This window comes from Labeo rohita, chromosome 14 (assembly GCF_022985175.1).
Source record: "Labeo rohita strain BAU-BD-2019 chromosome 14, IGBB_LRoh.1.0, whole genome shotgun sequence".
NCBI classification, from domain to species: domain Eukaryota; kingdom Metazoa; phylum Chordata; class Actinopteri; order Cypriniformes; family Cyprinidae; genus Labeo; species Labeo rohita.
The window spans coordinates 23472890-23495058 of record NC_066882.1 but is presented as its reverse complement, the minus strand read 5'-3'; the positions used below and the strand labels follow the sequence as shown (position 1 = coordinate 23495058).

Sequence of the window (22169 nt, the reverse complement as noted above, 5' to 3'; positions counted from 1 at the left end):
GGTTTTGATTATCACTCTGAATCAAATTCATAGTCTTTTTTTCATCTTTTTGTTCAAAATGTTGTTTATTTTTATTTTTTCCATTATTATTTATGAAACTTACCAACATTCAAGTGTTTATAAAAAAAGACTGCATGAAGCTAGAATAAAATGTTTTTGTTTACAAGCAGATACCCTGTTCTTTCTTTTGATGTTTTGTATGTTCATATATTCATAGAACAAAATATATACAAATTAATACCTAACAGGGACATAGTAGTATACTTAAAGTATGATGTAAAGATCACTTAAAGAAAACTTACGAGTATACTTGCAGTATAGAACTACTAAACTAGCAGATTACTGAGACTATACTTAAAAGTGTACTAAATATGCTACACGTATTTCATTAGTAAACTATAAGTTCACTTTTAGTATAGAAAAAACATAGATAAAAAACTAGTTTTGTACTCAAAGCTTACTACTGTTATACTTAAAGTATACTTAAATGTATACTTTTATATACTAGAAAGTGGGCCAATTTAGTCCCAAGGAGTATTGAAATAGTACACTTACATTTGTAAACTTACTAAGGTATACTTAATAAAATACTTGAAATGTACTTAAGTATATAGGTGCATCTCAATAAATTAGAATGTTGTGGAAAAATTCATTTATTTTAGTAATTCAACTCAAATTGTGAAACTTGTGTATTAAATAAATTCTGTGCACACAAACTGAAGTAGTTTAAGTTCTTTTAATTGTGATGATTTTGCTTCACATTTAACAAAAACCCACCAATTCACTATCTCAACAAATTAGAATACTTCATAAGATCAATAAAAAAAAAAAAAAAAAAAAAAAAAAAACAAAACATTTTTAGTGAATTGTTGGCCTTCTGGAAAGTATGTTCATTTACAGTATGTGTACTCAATACTTGGTAGGGGCTGCATATTGTCTTCCACGTTTTTCCTTTCTGATAACATGCTTGGATACAGCACTCTGTGAACAGACAGCTTCTTTGGCAATGAATGTTTGTGGCTAAACTCCTTGTGAAGGGTGTCAATGATTGTCTCCTGGACAACTGTCAGATCAGCAGTCTTCCCCATGATTATGCAGCCTAGTGAACCAAACTAAGAGACCATTTTGAAAATATTTGTTTATTTAAACAACTTTAATTTGATGTAACTACTGAGGATTGCATTGTAAAGTAAGTACATGAAAATGTGAGCATTATTGTAATATAGGTTTCCCACTGAACATTTAATCATTCGAAACTGTCTTTATTCATAATTAACATTTTAATCTTTGGCTAATTGACGTGCTCTTTAATATGAAATGCCTTTTGTATTGTTTTCTTGTAGTTTTGTAATAACATAATGTGGTCAGACTCTGAAGTGTTGCACATACACGTACAGTATGGCTTGCGCCCTCCCCTTTAAATCATGAAATATGCATCATAAAGCCACCTTCCTTGGTTTCACAATATTCAATTAATGATTGTACACTGACATTGGTATTTTTAGAAGACATATCTGTGCTGAATGTTACATAAATTAATCAATTTAATTAATAAATTAACTTTGTATACACAACTAGTTTTTATCTATGTTTTAGTTTGTACTGCAGCTATACTAAAAGTTATAAGGTATAAAACTTATAGGTATACTGATAGTTTACTTATTAAATACTTAAAAGTACACTTTGAAGTATAGTCTCTGTAAACTACTAGTTTAGTAGTTTTATACTGCAAGTATACTCGTAAGTGAACTTTACATCATACTTTATGCTACTATGTTCTTATTAGGAATAAATTTGTAAATATTTTGTTATATGAATATCTGAACATACAAAATATTAAAACAAAGAATTCAGGGTATCTGCTTGTAAACAAAAACATTTTATACTAGCTTTATGCATTCTATTTTTATAAACACTTGAAAGTTTCATAAATAATAATAAAAATGAAATAAATAATATTTTGAACAAAAAGATTAAAAAAAAAACAAAAAACTATGAACTTGATTCAGAGTGATAATCAAAACATAAATGGAGTCGATCAACACAGTCATTATTGCCTCTTCTTGGGTCACAGGTTATTCCATAAATGTGTGGAAGCACCTGTTGGTTTGGTTTCTTATTCGCTTGTGTTTTGGAAATTCTGTACTGAAGATAATAGCGCCCCCTACCCTATATCAATGAAAACATGGATTCTCAGAGAACAATACAGTATTGCTCAAATATACGTTTTCTAAGTCAATTATACTTAAATATAATTTTAAGTATATTTCTGAGATGTACATAAAAGCACATTTTTGAGAAGTACATAAAAAGTAGACTAAATGTATACTTGCCTATTTTTAGTATAAAGACAATGTGACCTAAAACTTTTAAGTATAAGTCAAGTATACTTAAATGTCATTTTAAGTATATTTCTAAGAAGTACACAAAGCACATAAAAACATAAGTACATAAAAAGTACATAAAAAGTAGACAAAGTATACTTTCCTATTTTTAGTTTCAAAGAAGTATAGCACGCTTCTTTTTCATAAGGGTTACTACATGAATTCTACTAAAAAATATACTTTAACTTCACTTAAGTATACTTAATATAAACTTGAAGTAGTTTTTGGTAAGGGTGGACAAAGCATGGTCACTGAGTTCTCTGACTAAAATTTCATGTGAACCTGGATCACAAAACCAGTCACCAGTTCTTAGCAATTATAATACTAATCAAAAATTAAGTTTTGATATATTTATAGGAAATTTACAAAATATCTTAATGGAATATAATCTTTACCTAATATCCTAATGATTTGTGGCATAAAAGAAAAATCGATCATTTTGACCCATACAATATATTGTTGGCTATTGCTACAAATATACCTGTGCTACTTATGACTGGTTTTGTGGTCCAGGGTCACATATAAGAAAATATGCATATTGTTTAAACTTGAGTCTTTATCAAACAAGTTAAAGGGTATAGAAGTAGCCTAGCTGTCTAAAGAATACTACAATTTTTCAATCCTTTTGTCAAGTCTCATTACAGAACAGGCCATTCTGGCTGATTCGGTGCTCATGTCATGTGATCCTTCAGAAATCTAATTTGGTGTTCAAGAATTAATGCTAATTGATGAAGGAATGAATGTTGTTGTGGTTGTTATTGTTGTTGTTTTTCCAGTAGCCCTGGATGCATTTCTTGTTTTTACATCTCTCAGTTCTTGTCTTCAGTCTTTGCTCATCAAATTACACAATGTACACAAACTTAATAGCACAGTAAAATGTTTATTCATCATAATACAAAATTGTGCTAGTGTTTATGTTTGGAACGTCCTCTTGTCAAACCCTTATGAAAATTATCTTGAATGCATGCTGATGATAAACCTGAAAACTGTAAACTTCAAAATCAGTTTTCTGCACATAATGTAATGACAGCCTAAATGTGCACAAAAAGATCCTAAAAGAGATATGAAGAGTTCGAGATATGAAGAGACGTTTTTCTTTAAAATGAGCATTTCTTTCTGGCTACTTTGTATAGGTTTGTATGTAAGTACTGGCATTTCTGATTGGTCTGAGGCTGGAATTTAGCGAGTTTGAAGCAAAAGTATTTGATGGATGTATACTATGTGTCAGGAGCATTCACTCAGTATCATTATCTCATTTTTGATGGTGATCTCTGGTTTTGCATCTGAACTCTTCATATAGTATTTGTCAAATCCAGCTCTGTAAACACACACAGGGATGGAAAAATGCAGGTAATTTCAAGTATTCATGATTATATAGACCTATAAATTCCCTTTATATCCCTTGTTCCTGTTTTGGCTGCAGTCAAATGGCTACATAATATTATTTTTAATGATTTAAAAGTATTTGTATCCCACTGCAACCTAATCAGTAAAATTAACACATTAATTATTTAGGGAAATAGAGGTCTTTGGTAAGCATAGACACAATACTCGGTGTCTGTTTCTTGCTATTTAACCCTGGCCAATTGGAAAAGGATTGAAAGTCCAGCGCCACCTTGTGGTTGACACGTGTCATGATCTGCATGATCTCCAGTTGCTTGCCATATTCTGACAGCATCTCACACAGCGAGGAGATGAACCAGGAACCATTATTAACATTTCTCCAGGAGTAATAACCTAAGGACAGACAGAAAACAATATAATTAAAGCAAGTTTATCAGCATGTTTTCTAATTTGGTTCTCAAGAACATTTCTCAGAACTGGATGTTAGTTACCTTGCGGTGTGGAGTAGGCATACAAAAAATCTGCCTCAACAGGAATCCTTCGTTGTCCTCCTTCACTGTCACACTCAATGCCAGTATCCAGACCTGAGCCTTGGCAAGCCTGGAGACACAGAGAAGAAACACACACAAACAACTTGTGAAATTAAACAATAAAAAATGTTAAATGTAACAAAATAAATGGGAACTCATATAAAAAATAAATATTATTATTACATAATAATGCAGGTAGTTAGTTGCCAAAGTAACTTTTCTCATATTCATTTAGTTTAGTAAAAAAAAAAAAAAAAACTAAAACTGAAATAAAAATTAATAAAAAAATATAGAGACAAATACTTATTACAAATACTGAAAATGGCCAACCCCACCCCCCCAACCCCCCAAAATTACTAAAACTTTTACATTTTTTTTTCCAAAATGAATTTAACTCACCTGAATAAAGAAAAGCTTGGGTTTCCCCACCAGTGATTTGCAGCGGTCTCCTCTGAAGAGTGCAAAGAGTTCTTTTAGCTCGATACAGCTGTCTGTGCCAAATATCATTTTCTCTACTCCATGACTCAGCAACACACACACAAACATGGCCGAATGACTGTGATCTTCCCGAGACACTGAGGAATGAAAAATTCATGAGTTGATTAATTCATTTATTGTAACCAATAACTATTCAGGCTCAGTCAGCTTCTCGCAATACCTTCAGTTAACAGATCTCTCATCTGTGAGACAGTCTGATCTTTGCTAATTTTGATTTTGAAGCCCAGCTTTGAGAAGGTGTCTGTCAGATTCTTTGCATCTTGTTCTGTCCTGTTACGAACTTCCAATCCTGTTAAAAGAAGGATTAAACCAACAAAAAATATGAGAGCATTATTACTAAATTGTCAAACTCATCAGTGTTATTCCCAGCTCTTACCTGTTTTTTTTGTGAAAGTTCTTGTTGTTGATGATGACACATTGTCCCAGACTGGGGTAGTTCATGTTGTATTGAAAAACATCTGAATGTGGTTTGGCATCCGTCTGATCGACTGTGATCAGTGAGATGCAAACTCCCGGCAAACAAAGAGACACTTTTATGATTCTTTCATAATTAATGTGAAAATGTTTTACAGTCACTTCAGGAAGCAGTAATTAAAAAGTGTTTAGTTAGCAGAGGAAGTGATCAGAAAAATCAATGCTGACAATTTTTGTTTATTTCCTGGACCCTCTGCAGTGAAAGGGGGCTGTCAGACACAAGTAAAAAAAAGCAATATTATGGACAGAGGAAACAACAGTTTCATGGATTTGTTTTCGCTACAGAAGATATAATTAATGGACTTGAGTCATGTGGAGTACTTGTGAATTATTGTGATGTTTTTATCACCTGTTTGGACTCTCATTCTGACGGCACCCATTCACTGCAGAGGATCCATTGGTGATCAAATTGTGGAATTTCTCCAAACAAACTAATCTCGGATGGCCCGAGGATGAGTACATTTTCAGTAAATGCTCATTTTAATCATATTAATCAATTTTCATCAAAATCACACATACTCTTTCGTGTTCACATTTCTGGCGTCCACACAGTCTTCACCCCTGTCTGACATGGTCACTAAGAGACACACACACACACAAAGGATCTACTGAGAAATCATTCTTTTACTTACACATAATGAGTCACACACAATTTGTGTTATGAATTTACACAGAAGTACAGCATATGCTTACTCTTCCTTTAAAACAACAGGTGTAACAAGTTCCTTCAAAATGCCAACAGATAAGTTGTGTACTTCTTTGATGTTTAAAAGCCATAATGATCATACACATCTGAATTTAACAAACATCTAACAGCTTGATAACTGAATCCCAAAAAGCAGGTCAGTTTCTCTTTACTTTTATGTTACTCTTCTCTACAAGTTTGACTCTAATGACTATCTCAGCCAGCTTAAAAAAACAAAACAAAATTCAAGATATTCAATTCAAAATATCACAAAGTCCTTGATTCTCTTCTGTAGCATTTAAACACATTTACATTTAACACATTATCTAAACCCATTTGATTTTGAAAACACCTCATTGTTATTGAAAGCACATTCATTCATTTATTCATTTATTTTAAAAATGCATATTTCTTTCTTATCAGTAAAAAGGCAAAGGTAAAAATGCAATTAAGGTGATCAGTAATGTGAATAAACAAAATAACTTACAGTTGTCAGATGTTTCCTTCAGAAAGAGAAATGAAAATGGTTCTGATGATCTGGAAGGCTGTTTAAATACTTGTGGTACAAGTTTTAGGTTGTGAATATTAATGAAGTAATATCCTTCCAATAGTAAAAGTCTACTCATAAATATTAAATATCTTCCAGTAATTAAGGCTTATGAATATTTAGAACTAAGCATTCAATTGTAAACATTTAAAATGGCTCCACCCACATGCCATACAAACCCAAATCTACATAAGCATGAAGAATACTATGCTGATACTGCATTACACAAAAATAATAAATGATTTAGCAGTCACAAATTTGGAATAATTAGAATATTTAATGTTTTCTTTTTTTTCTTTATTTTTTAAGGAGTCTTTTATGCTCATCAAGATTGCATTTATGTGTTTTAAAATACAGTAAAAACGGTAAAATTGTGAAATATTTGACTCACTCTAAACTTTTAAAACTAATTAGAGTTTCCACAAAAATATGTTTTCAACTCTGATAATAACAAGAAATGTTTCTTGAGCAGCAAATCAGCATATTATCTGCATATATCTGCAGGATTATGTGACACTAAAAACTAGAATGATGCTGAAAATTCAGCTTCAAAGGCATAAATGTGACCCTGGACCACAAAACCAGTCTTAAGTCGCAGGGGTTTATTTGTAGCAATAGCCAAAAATACATTTTATGGGTCAAAATGATTGATTTTTCTTTTATGGCAAAAATCATTAGGAAATTATGTAAAGATCATGTTCCATGAAGATATTTTGTAAAATTCCTACTGTAAATGTATGAAAACTTAATTTTTGATTAGTCATGTACATTGTTAAGAACACTATTTGAAGAATTTTAAAGGCAATTATCTCAATATTTAGATTTTTTTGCACCCTCAGATTCCTGATTTTAAATAGTTGTATATTATATTATAGTTATTATTATAGTCCCAAATATTGTCCTATCCTAACAAACCATACATCAATGGAAAGCTTATTTATTCCGCTTTCATATGATGTATAAATCTCAATTTAAAAAAAAATGACCCTTATGACTGGTTTTGTGATCCAGGGTCACAAATTACATTTTAAGATATATTAACATAACAATAACAACAATAATAATAGCTTATTAATAATAATAATAATAATAATATTTGTGTCTGGATTTAAATATGCAATTAGTGAAGAGTCTATAGATCATTGATGTAGTGATTGTTTAACAACTCTTTTTAACCCTTTTTTTTTTCTTTTTGCCAGACAGCATCTGTGTATTTTGATAAAATAAATGCAGCCTTTTTGAGACTTCTTTCAAAAACATAAAAAAATCTTAATTTTTCCAAGTTTGTGACTGCCATAGCACTGTCACACCCCTGTGGACTGTTTTTGTGGTTTTCCCTATGTATGCCCTTATTTGGTCTTTCCTGTTCCGTCTTCAATTATTACATCACTGTTTGATCCAGAGCCGGCGCCGCCTGAGCGCCCTCCAGAGCCGGCGCCTCCCGAGCGCCCTCCGGTGCCTGCGCCTCCTGAGCCCGGTCTTCCTGTACTCTCCCGGGCTGATAATACCCTAAGTTCCCCCAAGAAAATTTTGGGTGGGGGGGCTACCCCCCTGACCCGCCATGGCCACATGGACTGTGTACTCGGCCATAGCTCCCCGAGCTCCCTGACCCGCCATGGCCACATGGACTGTGTACTCGACCATGGCTCCCCAAGGTCCCTGACCCACCATGGCCACATGGACTGTGTACTTGGCCATGGCTCCCTGTGCTCCCTGATCCTCCATGGCACCCCGGACTGTATGCTCCGCCGTGGCTTCCCGAGCTCCCTGACCCGCCATGGCACCCCGTACTGTATGTTCCGCCGTGGCTCCCCAAGCTCCCTGACCCGCGATGGCATACCGGACTGTATGCTTCGCCATGGCTCCCTGATCTGCCCTGGAGGCGTGCCTCCTCTCCCTCCTGTGTCTGCCCTGCACGAGCCTCCAGGGCACCCACCCTCCCTCCCCAGTGTTTTTGTTACGGCGCGAGTCGCGCCTTATGGGAGGGGGGGGTAATGTCACACCCCTGTGGACTGTTTTTGTGGTTTTCCCTATGTATGCCCTTATTTGGTCTGTCCGTTCCTGTTCCTTGTCTGGCTTATTTAATAAATGTGCATGTTCCAGATCTCCTCGTCCCTACTCCTCATTCCCCGCATACGACGCAGTGACAAGCACATCCATTTGAACACATCTACTTGAAACACATTCACTTGGCCACATGTGGCGGTATGGACCATCTCTTATAATAAAAGCAGTACATACTGAATTAATGACTCAACGAGTCATTAATGACTCTTTGATTTATGGAGGTCAGCTGAAGCATGTTGCACACAATTGCAGGAAACCTCTGACACAGAAAAAGTGCAACATCATTATTAGAATGGAAAAGGGGACTATTAGAGATGTATAGCAAAAATAAAGTTCACTGACAAAGGGTCAGAGATGAATTTTATTCATGTGTTTAACAAATTTGAGCCTTTTTATAAAAGTAGCTGCACACATAACAACTACTGTGAGAGTACAGTTTCGCAGTCCTTTAAAAATATAACTTGTAGGCATTTGCATTAGCAAACTGCACTAATAATACAAATAGTAAACGCTCCAGTTACTTATGTAACCTCGGTTCCCTGAGATAAGGGAATGAGCGTTGCATATACACGCTTATGTGGAAACTCCTGTTTAGTCTGATCACGTTTGTGTACAAATGGCGCTTCAACTCACCTAAAAGGGAGGAGCCGACTACTATGTAATAATCTTTAGACTGTCAGTAACAGTCATAGACTCGTGACTCCTGTATAGCATGGCACATTACTCAACACTTGTTCCCTTTCTCATTGAACCAAGGTTTTGTTAGTAACCAGAACATTCTCTTTTAACGCTGTCTCTACCATTGCGTATACACACTTAAGGGGAACACATCCAATAGCACGTTCTATAAGTAAACTCAGAGCTATGTCACTCTGCGAACCCAGCCCCGGAATGCTCAAAAAGTAAATTAGGCTGTGAAAGTTCTTGGGTGAAGAGATCTACCTCTGCCTTAGCGAACACAGACCAGATCATTTGAACCGACTGGAGATGTAGTCTGCATTTGCCTGGTGCTACATTGCCCCTGGACAGCATGTCAAGTCCTTGGTTCAGTCTGCCCGGCACATGAACTGCTCATAGTAAGAGGAGATAGAGATGTGCACTTAAAAGAAGGCGTCACACCATCCTGTAAAGGGAGCATGACCTGAGACCGCCTCTGTGATTTATAAAAAGAAAAGGAAAGGACATAATTTCTGCAATCCTTGATTTAAACAAAATTGGGTAATTTACTTATTTTACAGAAAATATTGGCATATATTTTGTTGTTTTTATTAAGTATATGTTTAATACATTTCAATTTTGCCATTTTTCCACAAATTATATTAGTGATCATTAAGATAATACATCTTTTATATTTATTCAGAGAGGGTGTACTTTTTTATGCTGTGCACTGTACAAGTTTGTATTTTTGAGAAAACAATGTTTATGTGTGTTTAATGAAAAACTAAAAGTTTTAAGTCACTGAAATAAACCCATAAAACAGAAACAGAACATTTATTCACAAGACTTCTAAGAACTGTATGTGAACTAGAGACTCTAGATGAGCATTTTTGCCTCCAAATAATGTGAAAATCATCTTGCTCACTCATTCACATGAAACAATATATGGTAACACTTTAGAATACTGTTCCATCATTAATGAATAACTACACAGGGACAAATGACTAATGCACTATTAACATTCTAGTAACTACTATTAACTACAAAGAAACTCTGATCAATGAATCAGTAAGTAATAGCACTCAGTTCAGAGTGGTAGTTCACTATTAGCTAATCAGTAACTACTATTTTTTTTCCCCATATCTCCCGGAGAACTACTAAGACCTAGGGGAGCACGTGGCACAACCTAACACTTTTTGAACTTCTCAGTTTGTGTAAATCCACATGGGGTTCAGAGTATGTTTTTTTATCCAGGTTAATTTCACACTTGTCCATTGCACTGATCACCTGAGTCCAATCAGAGACTCTATTTAAACCACGGACTTCCTCTCAGTAGTCGCAGAGTATTGGATTGTGTTAGCATTCATACAAAGCCTTGACTAAGTTTGCTGTATGCTTGTCTTGTTCTCTTAAGTTTTGTATTTACGCCTGGTTTCCTCATTTTTGTCTGTATCACTGCCTGCCTTTTGTAACGCTAGCCTGTGTTATCGGATTACCCCTTTTGCCTTGCCCTTTGGATTACAGTCACCGTCGATCGACCCTCGCCTGTTTGGATTACTCCCTTGCTCTGTCCTTGTATACCTGTTTGCCCCTGTTCGACCCCGCCTGTGTTTATGACCATGTCTCAGTCACGATTCAATAAAAGTATGCAGATGGATCCGCTCGCTTCACGTCTCCCTCACTACGTTACAATATTTTTTTCGTTATGTACCTCAAAAGAAAGGAAATGAAATGTGACAACATGACATTACATGATAACATGACCATATGACAGCTTAAAATGTTATCTGATCGAATGAAAAAAATATACACAAAAAACTAGAATATTTTGTCAATACAATTTTTGTCAATCATTTTCGTCAGTCTTTATTCAGCTGTTTCTTGTGGTTTCTTATTAAAATCCATAAAAGTACACAGTGAAAATTACATCGCTAATGTCATATAAAAGCATAGTTTAATAATAGCGGTGCAGATTGTAAGCAGTGTTACAAATTTCCTCATCAGCACAGCTGGAATTTAAAACTGGTTAGTGTCTAAACTATCTTTCTAAAGTATCTAAACTATCTACACTAATAAATAACAAATTAGCGATTAAAATAATATCAGATTTGTCTAAATGAATACCAAAAACTGAGACGAAAAATTTACTTCAGCCAGAAATTTACTTTTACTATCTTCAAAAGGCTTTTGAATTTTGGTGCACTTTTTTCTCTGTATAATGTTGCCATGGCAACTAGTAAATACTGTAAATTTGGTTATGCTTGCGTGTGTGGAAATATTTAAACCACGTGTGTTACAATTAACCCTGCGTTAGTTCGTGCCCTGCGCACCCCTACTATTAACAGGTTCAAAATGATAACCTGTAATATAATCATAACCTGTATATCAGGGATAGGCAGTGTCGGTCCTGGAGTGCCGATGTCTTGCAGAGTTTAGTTCCAACCCTGAAAAAAAAAAAAAAAAACGTGCTTGTAGCCCTACTAATCCTTGTGTCACGAATCTGGTCGGTGACCTGCGGTCCGCTCACCACCAGATGTCGCTCTCACCTTGTCATAACACTCAGACTGTTGCACTACACCCCGGACTACATTCCCCGTCATTCAGGGCGCTGATTGGGTCAGCACCTGTGACCAATCAGCGGCGCTATAAAAGCCCCGGTCTTTCGCCATGCAAGCTACGGAGTATTGTTGTTGTGATTATCATTGTTAGTGTTCCTAGTTCCTAGTTCCTAGTTCCCAGTTCCTTTGTTCCCTAGTTCCCTAGTTACCTGGTTCCCGTGTATAGCTTTCTCGCCTGGCCATCTTGTCTTGACTGTCTCACCGCCTGCCTACTGGACTCTAGCTCGTTTCATGGATTATTCCCTCGTCTCTTCCCTTTACGGATTACGTTCGCCACGGATCGACCTACGCCTGCTTCACGGACTTCTATTGTGCCTCGCCCTAACATACCTGTTTGCTGTTGTTTTGACCCTGCCTGTTTGACCATGTATCTGTCTCGTCCCTTGAATAAAAGCTCGCAAATGGATCCCCTCGCCTCTCGTCTCCCTCTCCATTACAGCTTGATTAGCTTGTTCAGGTGTGTTTGATTAGAGTCGGTCATTCCAGGATCGACGTTGCCAGTCCCTGTTGTATATAGAGGGTATGCATTGATGTCACTTTCCTGCCAGGACAGAAGATGGCAGAAGAGCCTTCAGCGTGAATGGATTTAATAGGGAAGATGCAAAAACGCAAGTAAAACGATAATCAGTTTAAACTAAAGGTTGCTGAACTTGATATAATGTTCCTAACAACAAAAATATCCAGTGGTCAGTGGATATTGATGCAGCCAGGAACCATGTTTTCTAACACTTATATGTGTCTGATTTTGACGCCAGGGAAAATAAAAACAACTGACTTATTTGTATTACACACTAAAGAGTTCCCTCATGGAAAATGAAATCTTAGTGGTACGGGCTGACACACACCTGAACCAGCTAATCAAGATTTTTTAGGAATTTTTAAACAAGAACAATGTCTTACTAGAACTTCCAGATATTGGAGCTAAACTTTACACAACATTGAGCAAGTTCAAACATGCATTTCTTGCATCAAAATATTTTATTGGAAGTTAATGCATTTGTAATATTGTCACACCTCGATTAGACTGTTTGTGTTGGTTTTTCCCTTCTGTGCCCATATATGGTTTTCCTGTTCCTGTCCTTGTTAAGTCCTTATTAGTTAATCACCCACACCTGTCCTTGTATCATTAGCATTCCTTTATTAGTTGGTTTCAGTTCAGTGTTCGTCGCCCGTCAGCCCACCAGCTCCACCGGGCTCCCTTGTCCCTCCGGCTGCTCCTCAGTCCTCTGTCGCTCCGGCTCTGCCGCAGACCTCCGGATCTCCGCCTCAGTAGCCAGAGCCCTGGGCTCCGCCTTGGCCCTCCGGATCCTTGGTGTCATCCTGGCTCATAGGCTCTCTGTCTCCGCCTCTGGCTCCACCACCGCCATCGGTCACCCCCCTGGAGTCGTCAGCCCTTCCTCCACCATGGCTCCTCCCTCCGTCGGCTCGGCCGTGGGCCGCCATCATGGCTGCAGCCGGGGTCTCACCTGACTCGTCCTGCTCCGGGTCCCTTCTGTCTCCTCCTTGGCACCTCCCTCCATCGTCACCACCCTGGACTTTCTGTTGCCATCCCACGTCCACTCCTTTGTTTTTATTTTCTTCTACGGCACGAGGTCGCGCCTTCCGGAAGGGGGGAGTAATGTCACACCCCCATTGGACTGTTGTGTTGGTTTTTCCCTTCTGTGCCCATATATGGTTTTCCTGTTCCTGTCCTCATTAAGTCTTTATTAATCACCCACACCTGTCCTTGTATCATTAGCATTCCTTTATTAGTTGGTTTCAGTTCAGTGTTCGTTGTCCGATCACAAGGTTATGTACGTGTGTGTGTTTTCCTGCCCTTCATGTCTGGATTTACCTATTGTGGATTATATTAAAGAATTGTCGTTGTATTGCACCTTCCTTTCACACGACTGTGACAAATATCTGTCAATTTATAGTGATACTAGTATTTTGCATTTATTGTATTTCGGATGTTAATAAACCTAATCATATTACATCTATATTTTTGGTAAATGCTCATGATAATAACCCTAAAATTCAGGGGCCAGTGAGAGAATGTTTTAATACAAGGTTTCATTGAATGCAGTTGTTCATACCTGTGTAGTGCGCACAAAGAGGTTTTTAATTCTTTGTCCAAGGACTCTTCTTTGGTTTGCAAACATTTTCATAAGTTTTGCAGTGTGTGTCCATTTTTTGGCACCAATGGGTTGTAATTCTCTCAAATTCTGCACAAATCTGCAAACATATGAAGAGTAATTTGTTACAAGAAAAACTACATGGGTAGATTGCCAAAAATTCAATTAGTTATCAGTGTGAGCAATGAAAAGCATCATGTTTACCGTTCCAAGAGGGCAGACATGATTACATATCAATAGCATATCTATAATGGAAACAGCTCAAAGTAGTATTCGGTTTGACAACATCATGACATGACCATGTTCCCATATTCATAACCCAAACTTCAAATTCTTTGTGCTAAGCTGTGAACAAAAGTCAACAAAACAGGGTGTCTACAGAGGTTTTAAAACCAAATTTTAACAAAGAAAGACAACTCTGTTGAAAAACCAGCATATGCTGGTAGGTAGGTTTTGATGCTGGGATGCTGGTTAAGTAGGTTTTTAAACTGGTCCTTTGCTGGTTTATGCTTGACCTTAGCTGGTTTATGCTGGTCCTGTGCTGGTTTATGCTGGTCAAGGACCAGCAACATGACCAGCATCCCAGCATCAAAACATACCTACCAGCATATGCTGGGTTTTTTTTAACAGGGAAGACATTTTTAAGACCTGCACAGGTAAAAAAAAAATGTCTAATAAATGTCTATCGTAACATATTTAAATGTATAATGACTGTAAAAAGCAAAAAAAAAGAGATGAGTCAAAAGTATAGTATTATATTAATTTAGATTTTTATATTAATTTAAACAATTATCAATCAATATAGTAATTTACTAACATAAATAGGTGCCGCTTTTGGAACAGCATAAATGCAGCGATTTCCCCGGTAAGGGCAGTACAAGAAGCAGAAAGAATCAGAGAAATCAAAGTTCACTCGTCACATTGATATGACAATTCTTGTTATTCTGTCCCCAAATTTAAGACCCCTTCAAATGATAATGAAGACTTTATTTGCTCATATCATTAATAAGATGGAAACTCACTTTGAATTTTAATATTTTGCCCCATCCATTGTTTCACAAGCACACGTACATATTACATGTTTATACACTACAGAGAGTCATGAGCTTTCCACAAGTGTCCATCCATTAATGGTGCAATAAATCAGTTCTCTGGGAGATATGAAAAAATAGTAGTTACTGATTAGCTAATAGTGAACTACCACTTTCAACTGAGCACTCTTACTTAATAATTTGTTAATCAGAGTTTCTTGTTCGTTAATTGTAGTTACTAATATGTTAATAGTGCATTAGTCATTTGTTCCTGTGTAGTTATTCATTAATAATGGAACAGTATTCTAAAGTGTTGATTTAACTTTTGTAAGACATGTTTTGTGTTAGAAAAGTCATATGCAAGAAAGTGACAATGGCCATGAACATTTAGTGGTTCACACCTGAGAGAAAAAGGGTCCTCCCTGACTGGGCCACCAATGTGACTGTGAGGCAGAAGATAAGAAAGAACGTCAGGAGATTGTAATGATCGGGGTTTTGATTATTTGTATTTGACCTACAACACAGTATAATCAAAATATAGAGTAAAGGTCAAAGACACATTATTGAGCACACATAGACTTCAAAAGTCATACATCTTTGTGCCAAACATTCTTATACTCTAACTTCGTAGTGTTACAGTGTAAACACTCATATGTTAAATTACACCTATTTCAAAATGTTTCACTTGATTTCATACATGAAGTCAGGACTTAGAGTTTGGGAAAATTCTAACAGTAAAATGTATACAAGTTGTGTCACAATAACATAAAAACAACTAATGCAAGTAATCTTACTCATCAGAATGATATCTTCCACTGGATCAAGCCACATGTTGCATCATGTTCTTCTTCTGAGGTAAATTCTGGATTATTCCTCTCAGTGTGTCTTCTTCCATCAACAAAAAGTAGCTGAGATGAACTTGATGAATCTTCACGCTTTGTTTACAGAGGTGATGTGGGCGTTTACATGTTTGTGCATCATACGTGAATGATTATCGTCTGAACAACGTGGCTGCTCGTGGACATGACACATTACAGATAATGAGCTCAGATGGGAAAAACTGTACCTCTCATTGGTTTCATATGGATTACTTTATCAGAGAACAGTTGTTTTTGACGTGACTTTCATCATTTAAATGTAGCCATTTTCAAGCTTTCAAATGATGCCTTACTCTTATCTGTACAAACAAAAATGACTGAGTATTTTTCATTTTTTTCATGGTCATCAAGAAAAATGTGACAAACCGCACTGCAGTCTTCAACCCTAGAGGTACACAGTACACAGTACACAAAGTACACAGGGTCAGGACAGTTTGAAGGACTGTATATTGCTAAGCCACACCCTTAAACATGAATCTCAAGAAAGGTCCATGAAAAAGGACCATATGGATGTGCAAGCAGGGTTCGTACTTGATACTTCTGGTGAGAACATGAATTTTGTTGTCCTGAACCAAAGTTTGAATAATACCTCTGAAGCGAGATGGCCTGCGAGCAAACTGGAGCGAGAAACCTCGTTCCATATAGCTGGAGAACTTAAGCAGTAAAGGGCAAAAAGGGCAAAACGACAGACACAGAGGGCATGACGTCAGGCCTCAGAGAGGCTTTTATTAAACATAAAATAAACTATGTAAAGTTTAAGTGTCCAAAATAAACAGGGGTTCTGGTGTCCTCGTCATGCTGGGGGTTTCGTGAAGGAGGGGCAGTGTTTGAAAAGGAAATGTGTCCAGGTAAGGGCTGAAGTCCGGCGGGCTGCACACACTGCCCTCTCAGGTCCACGGCTCTAGGGGTGGCAGCTTCATCCAGCGGCCTTATCCTCCTTGGCCCATGGCACTTCCCGGGGGAGTCAACGGCCCGGCATCTTGGCCTGTCAGCCATCTCATGGGTGTGGTACTCATCCGGACCACGGGTCCGGCAGCTCGTCACTTCGGCGGCGCTCGTTCCGTCAATGCTCCCTTCCTGGACCCATGAGGACACCAGCGTGCATGCACGGGGAAGAGACCTGTCTCCCGAGGGGAGGCGCGCTCAGCCTTTCAACAGCGGTGGTGATGAGGCTTCATTGACGTCAGGTGTGCCTCATCACATGCCGCCAGACCTGGCTGTTTCTGCGCCCCTCCTCTCTTGCACGCCCACTCCCGTTGGGAGCCTGGTGAAGGGCGGCGATTAAGGGACAGGATTATGATAAGTAGGGGGGAGGCAGCTGACTTGTCACACGTTTGCAAAGCCGCCAGGCAAATGGCAGCAGAAGTGCACGGTGACCACCTCTTTCCGAGGGGGAGCTTGCCATACCCTTTCTACAGTGTTGTCAACAGAGGCAAGGGCAGGAGACTTAGAAGACTGGATGCACACTGAGTAGGTGTGCGCCATGCCTTGGTAAGTTCCTTGTGAACTTATGAAAAAATGGTGCTGGTCTCAGGCAGGAGGTCCAATGACGACAGCCCAGCAAGCATTTTGTTGTTCAAGCGGCTGTGGGCAGGCTCCTCTGCAGCTGACCAATTTAAGCCAAGATTCTCAACAGCCTACACTGTAAAAAACAATTTGTTGAGTCAACTTAAAATAATTTGTAACCTGGCTGCCTTGAAATTTTAAGTTCAGTCAATTCAAAAAAAGTTTGTTAAAGTTGAAATGTTAAATTATACTAAGTGACAACTTCGATATTTGAGTTGAATCAACTTAAAATTTTAAGGCAGCTGGGTTACTTACCCATCTGTTAAGTTTAGCAAACACAAATATCTAAGTTGTTACTTAGTACAACTTAACATTTCAAGTTTAATAAACTTATTTTAGTTGACTGAACTTAAAATTTTAAGGCAGTGGGGTAACAAATTATTTTAAGTTGACTCAACAAATTGTGGTTTTTTTATTTTTTACAGTGTAGTGAGGGTGCGAATCAGTTTGCTCTTTGTGCCAGACCATGATAATTTATTGGGGTGGCTCGAGCCCCTGCCATTTTGAAGTCTGCAGCTGCAGGGGAAGGCTTGTGCCAGGGCTCTACTACAGTGAGCAGCAGGCTGTTTCTTGCTTCAGCTTTTTGCTTTAGAGTCCAGCGAGGATGGTCTTCATCGCTGAAGGAGAAAAATTCTGATGAATGGCACTCTAAACCGACATATAGTAGTAGGCTTCTCCCATTTTGGCTGGTTGAATGCCATTTGTTTGTGCAGGCACACGACCGTGAACAAACCAGGCTTCAGTAACAGACTAAACAAAAGTTCTCCCATAAGCATGTATACGCAACAGGAGATACAGCGCGAAAGGGGACAAGATATTTCACCACATTGCAATCAAATATCTAAAGCTGTAATCTTTAATGGTTGTCAGACCTATCCTGTTCTGAACATGTGAGAAATGGACTAGAGGAAAGGTGAAGGCACATGATCATACACAAACACATGAACATTTTAATTCCTTATGCAACTGTAACTTTTGCTCTATATTATAACAAAAGCATCTCACTCTGTTGTAAATGACATGAGTAAACATACTTTATCATCATTATATAACATCCACATTCCAGACAGTCAGGCAACGATTACAGGTGGGCGTGGCTTGATATCCTACTGTTCATGCAGCTTCTGTATCCGGATATAAAGAGTTGAGACTCATAGATCAGGCGAAGACTTCTGACTGCTGCGCACGCAACTGCAAAGATGGTTTTGTTTATATTTTTTGTGATTTTTTTGGTTGCATATTTTATAGGTCATAGGATTTTTGTTCACAGAAAGCGCTTCACCGGCACTGCCAAACTACATGGGAAAACGGTCATTGTAACGGGTAGGTTTTGTTCAAAAGTTTGCACTGTGCAAGATTTCTCAGATATTTTTTTTATTAGAGTGCAATTTCTTAGATGTTTCTCCTAAAATTCCTTAAAAGAAATGCAAATAGAATATGATAATATGACAAATATTATAAGAATCAGTACAGAAGATCTCTTCTGTAAGATTACTGGAGTCTTTTTTTTTTTTTTTACTTCAAGTGCACAAACTTAGCACAAAGCTCTGACTCTGTGCCTGTCTATGCTGTTTGGCTAATTTGCTTTCGCTTAAGAAGGTGTACCCACCCAGAGATTACGTTACTGAGACTCAGAGCGGGTTGTGTCTTTTGGGAGGGTACCTTTTTCCCTTTCCGATGAGGAGGAGACTGCACTTTGGCACTTTTCCATTTTCATGCTGTGATTTTCATCAGAGCAGTGGACACAGTGTGGCCCACCCTTTTTTCCTGTAGAACTTATTTGTGTAGTCTAAACACAAAGTTAAAAAGTGTCACTTAAGTTTTACCGGTGCATTATTCTCCTACCAAACCACAACCAGAATACTGGTTAAAAACATATTTATGAATGGATTTGGATGGATCTTTGTGATCTCTCTCTTTGTTTCACCCACTGCTGCTAAAGTTCTAAGGAATTTTTATGGTAGTCACAAGCAAAAACCTTAGAGTTCAATCTTTTGATGGGTGAAGGGAAGAAACTGCATTTTGACCAATGAGAAGTCCTGGCCTTCATTGAGTTGGTACCATAGGTGTTCTTGCCATCTAAGAGGTGTCCTGGCATCCTTATCTGATGGCATTGGAAAGTTTGCTTATGTTAGTCCACCAAGATCCAATCAAAATGTAGCAAACCTTTGTACACTATTGTGGTTAGAGAGGGCCACCCGCCGTAATCTGGGCCCTGGAATGTGCTGTGCACTACACCTGGAACAACCAAGAATACATATTCCATCTGTTGTGTCCGACAGGTGCCAACACTGGCATTGGGAAGGCGACTGCCGCACAGCTGGCCATAAGAGGAGCCAGAGTGATTCTGGCCTGCCAGAACAAACAGAGAGGAGAAGCAGCAGCTCAAGAAATCAGGAAGGTGAGTGAAAACTCTGCTTTTACACTGATCTGGGAAGCATGGAGCTAGTTGCCACATTGAATATTTCTAGAGTTCTGAGTGTTAGTACTGAAAGAAGATTTGACTACAAAAAAAAACAAACAAACAAACAAAAAAAAAACTATTAAACATTAAAGAAATTAAAAATATATTTGTCCCAGTACATTAATTATTAAGCTACAACCTCATGCTGTTTCTGATATTTTCCTGATAGGAAACTGGGAATGAAGCTGTGATCTTCATGCACCTGGATCTTGCAAGTCAGAAATCCGTCCGATCTTTTGTCGAAAACTTCCTGAAGACCGAGCCCAGACTAGACCTGCTCATCAATAATGCGGGTAAAACTATAAGATCAAAAAATGTCTATAAAACGCAAACATAACAAGCTACTAAACCTAAGGTTAAAACTTCAACATACGTACACTACCTGTCAAAAACTTGAAATAATTCAGATTTTTTGTTGTTTTTAAAGGGGTCATGAACTTTAGAATGAATGACATTTTGCAATATATTGCAACAGATTTTTTAAAAATTATAATATTTCACATCATTACTGTATTTTTCAGCATAAGAGATTCCAAAAACATAAAAAAAAAATCTTATTCCAAATTTTGACTGGTAGTGTAAGCTGTGGTTTATGACACCAACATAAACAATACCGGTTTGTTGTGTTCCTCAGCAATGGGCGCTCCAGGACGCTCTGAAGATGGCATCGGGATAGTCCTCGCTGTCAATCATATCGGTCACTTCCTGTTGACCAATCTTCTGTTGGAGCGTCTGAAGGAGTGTGGGCCCAGCAGGGTGATCAATGTGTCATCTTGTGGTCATAATTTTGGCACTATTGATTTTGACTGCATCAACACACACAAGACGCTCAATCTGGGATCATCAGACTTAGATATATTCAAGGCTTATGCCAGCACCAAGCTCTGTAATGTGCTCTTTACCCATGAACTGGCCAAGAGACTGGAGGGAACCAATGTCACATGCTACAGTCTCCATCCAGGTTAGTGATTAATGAGAGTTTTCAACATGTGAGTATTACTTACTTACTACTACTTACCAAAAACTATTAATATATATATAAAAAAAAACAGTGTTAAATTAACTGTGTTAAATTTCTCAAAAACAAGACTGCATATCTTCAGTTTGCATCTCAAGTAAATGGATCTTGACTTAGATACTTGTATTGGAAAACAGGACAAAAATTTATTTTTTGCAGTGCACAATTTAATGGCATGACTTTAAAGGGTTACTCTACCCCAAATGAAAATTGTGTCAGTTATCACTTTATCAGTTATGTCGTTCCAAACCCGTAAAAGCTTCGTTCATCTTCAGAACACAATTTAAGATATTTTGGACGAAAACCGGGAGGCTTGAGACTGTCCCATTGACTGCCTGGTAAATACCACTGTCAAGACCCAGAAAAGTATGAAAGGCATCGTCAATATAGTCCATCTGCCATCAGTGGTTCAATCTGAATTTCTACGAAGCAACAAGAATACTTTTTGTTTGCAAAGAAAATAAAAATAACAACTTTATTCAACAATTCATCTCAGCTGTGTCACCGTAGAGCCATTTTGGAGAATATAATTTCTCATGCTTTGTTTTCTGTGTTTGATATGTTTCAGGGTCAGTAAGATCAGAGCTTGCCCGTAACCTTCATGAATGGCACGCGCGCCTTCTCTTGTTAATTATTAGATACTTCTGGGCGACCGACCCAGTGTCCGGGTCTCAGACGACGCTGTACTGTGCACTGCAAGAGAACATCGAGCACCTGAGCGGACGATACTTTTCAGACTCTCAGCTGGCGCAAGCCAAGGCCGAGGGCAGAGATGATGGAATTGCCAAAAAACTGTGGGAAGTTAGCGAGAAGTTATGTGGCATTGCGTGAATACACAAACACACACACCGCTGTGAGAAAAGTACTGTGTTATGTTGATTTTGTTCATTTTTCTTTTGGTATATTATATGTCCTTCAGGCAGAGTGAGAAATATCTTAATTTCTGAGTGCATATTTACAAGGGCGAAACTTAATATTCTAGATGGAAAACGACTTGCAGAATTGTGATTTGAACTTGTCTTGTATAATCAAATAAAAAATTATGAAGAAATATAAAACTGTTTATTTAAAGTTGTTGATTATATGTATAAATAAACAGAGTGCAATAAAATATGTATTTTAAGTTTATTGCAATATATGCTTATATACTAATATGATATATGAAATGCTGATATAATATATATATTTATTTATATTAAATATATTTTAAATATATTTAATATTAAATTTATATATATATATATATATTTATATTAAAATATAGGCCTATGCACTGCTGTTCAAAGGTTTGGGA

The 22169-nt window shown here is 37.5% G+C and overlaps 2 protein-coding genes across 3 annotated transcripts; one reads left to right on the top strand and one right to left on the bottom strand.

The window, feature by feature from the left end:
- Window positions 1-3299: 3299 nt before the first annotated feature.
- LOC127176488 (caspase-3-like) lies at window positions 3300-6418 on the bottom strand. 2 transcript variants are annotated; one of them, XM_051128191.1, is made up of 7 exons: window positions 6403-6418; window positions 5133-5807; window positions 4917-5045; window positions 4658-4833; window positions 4220-4328; window positions 4000-4121; window positions 3300-3702 (listed from the first exon to the last, which is right to left on the bottom strand). In XM_051128191.1, exons 3-7 carry the CDS (start codon window positions 4936-4938, stop codon window positions 3691-3693), a joined length of 441 nt encoding a protein of 146 aa, XP_050984148.1. In that variant the 5' UTR covers window positions 4939-5045; window positions 5133-5807; window positions 6403-6418; the 3' UTR covers window positions 3300-3690. The 2 variants fall into 2 exon arrangements, with proteins under 2 accessions (XP_050984148.1, XP_050984147.1); XM_051128190.1 differs by having other exon boundaries at window positions 3300-4121.
- Window positions 6419-18528: 12110 nt separating this feature from the next.
- On the top strand, window positions 18529-21963 carry LOC127176664 (dehydrogenase/reductase SDR family member 13-like). The gene is made up of 5 exons (XM_051128455.1): window positions 18529-18716; window positions 19676-19794; window positions 20027-20150; window positions 20492-20818; window positions 21444-21963. The coding sequence occupies exons 1-5, from the start codon at window positions 18593-18595 to the stop codon at window positions 21704-21706; spliced, it is 957 nt and encodes a 318-aa protein (XP_050984412.1). The 5' UTR covers window positions 18529-18592; the 3' UTR covers window positions 21707-21963.
- The last annotated feature ends 206 nt before the right edge of the window (window positions 21964-22169 follow it).

What these genes read in the sequence shown, in the direction of transcription:
- LOC127176664 (XM_051128455.1), top strand. Translation starts at nt 18,593, where the DNA reads ATGGTTTTGTTTATATTTTTTGTGATTTTTTTGGTTGCATATTTTATA. An exon ending in GAAAACGGTCATTGTAACGG is followed by an intron (nt 18,717 to 19,675) that starts GTAGGTTTTGTT and finishes TGTGTCCGACAG; the next exon opens with GTGCCAACACTGGCATTGGG. An exon ending in CCTGCTCATCAATAATGCGG is followed by an intron (nt 20,151 to 20,491) that starts GTAAAACTATAA and finishes TGTGTTCCTCAG; the next exon opens with CAATGGGCGCTCCAGGACGC.
- LOC127176488 (XM_051128190.1), bottom strand. Translation starts at nt 4,938, where the DNA reads ATGAGAGATCTGTTAACTGAAG. An exon ending in CCAAGCTTTTCTTTATTCAG is followed by an intron (nt 4,329 to 4,657) that starts GTGAGTTAAATT and finishes CTGTGTCTCCAG; the next exon opens with GCTTGCCAAGGCTCAGGTCT. An exon ending in TGCCTACTCCACACCGCAAG is followed by an intron (nt 4,122 to 4,219) that starts GTAACTAACATC and finishes GTCTGTCCTTAG; the next exon opens with GTTATTACTCCTGGAGAAAT.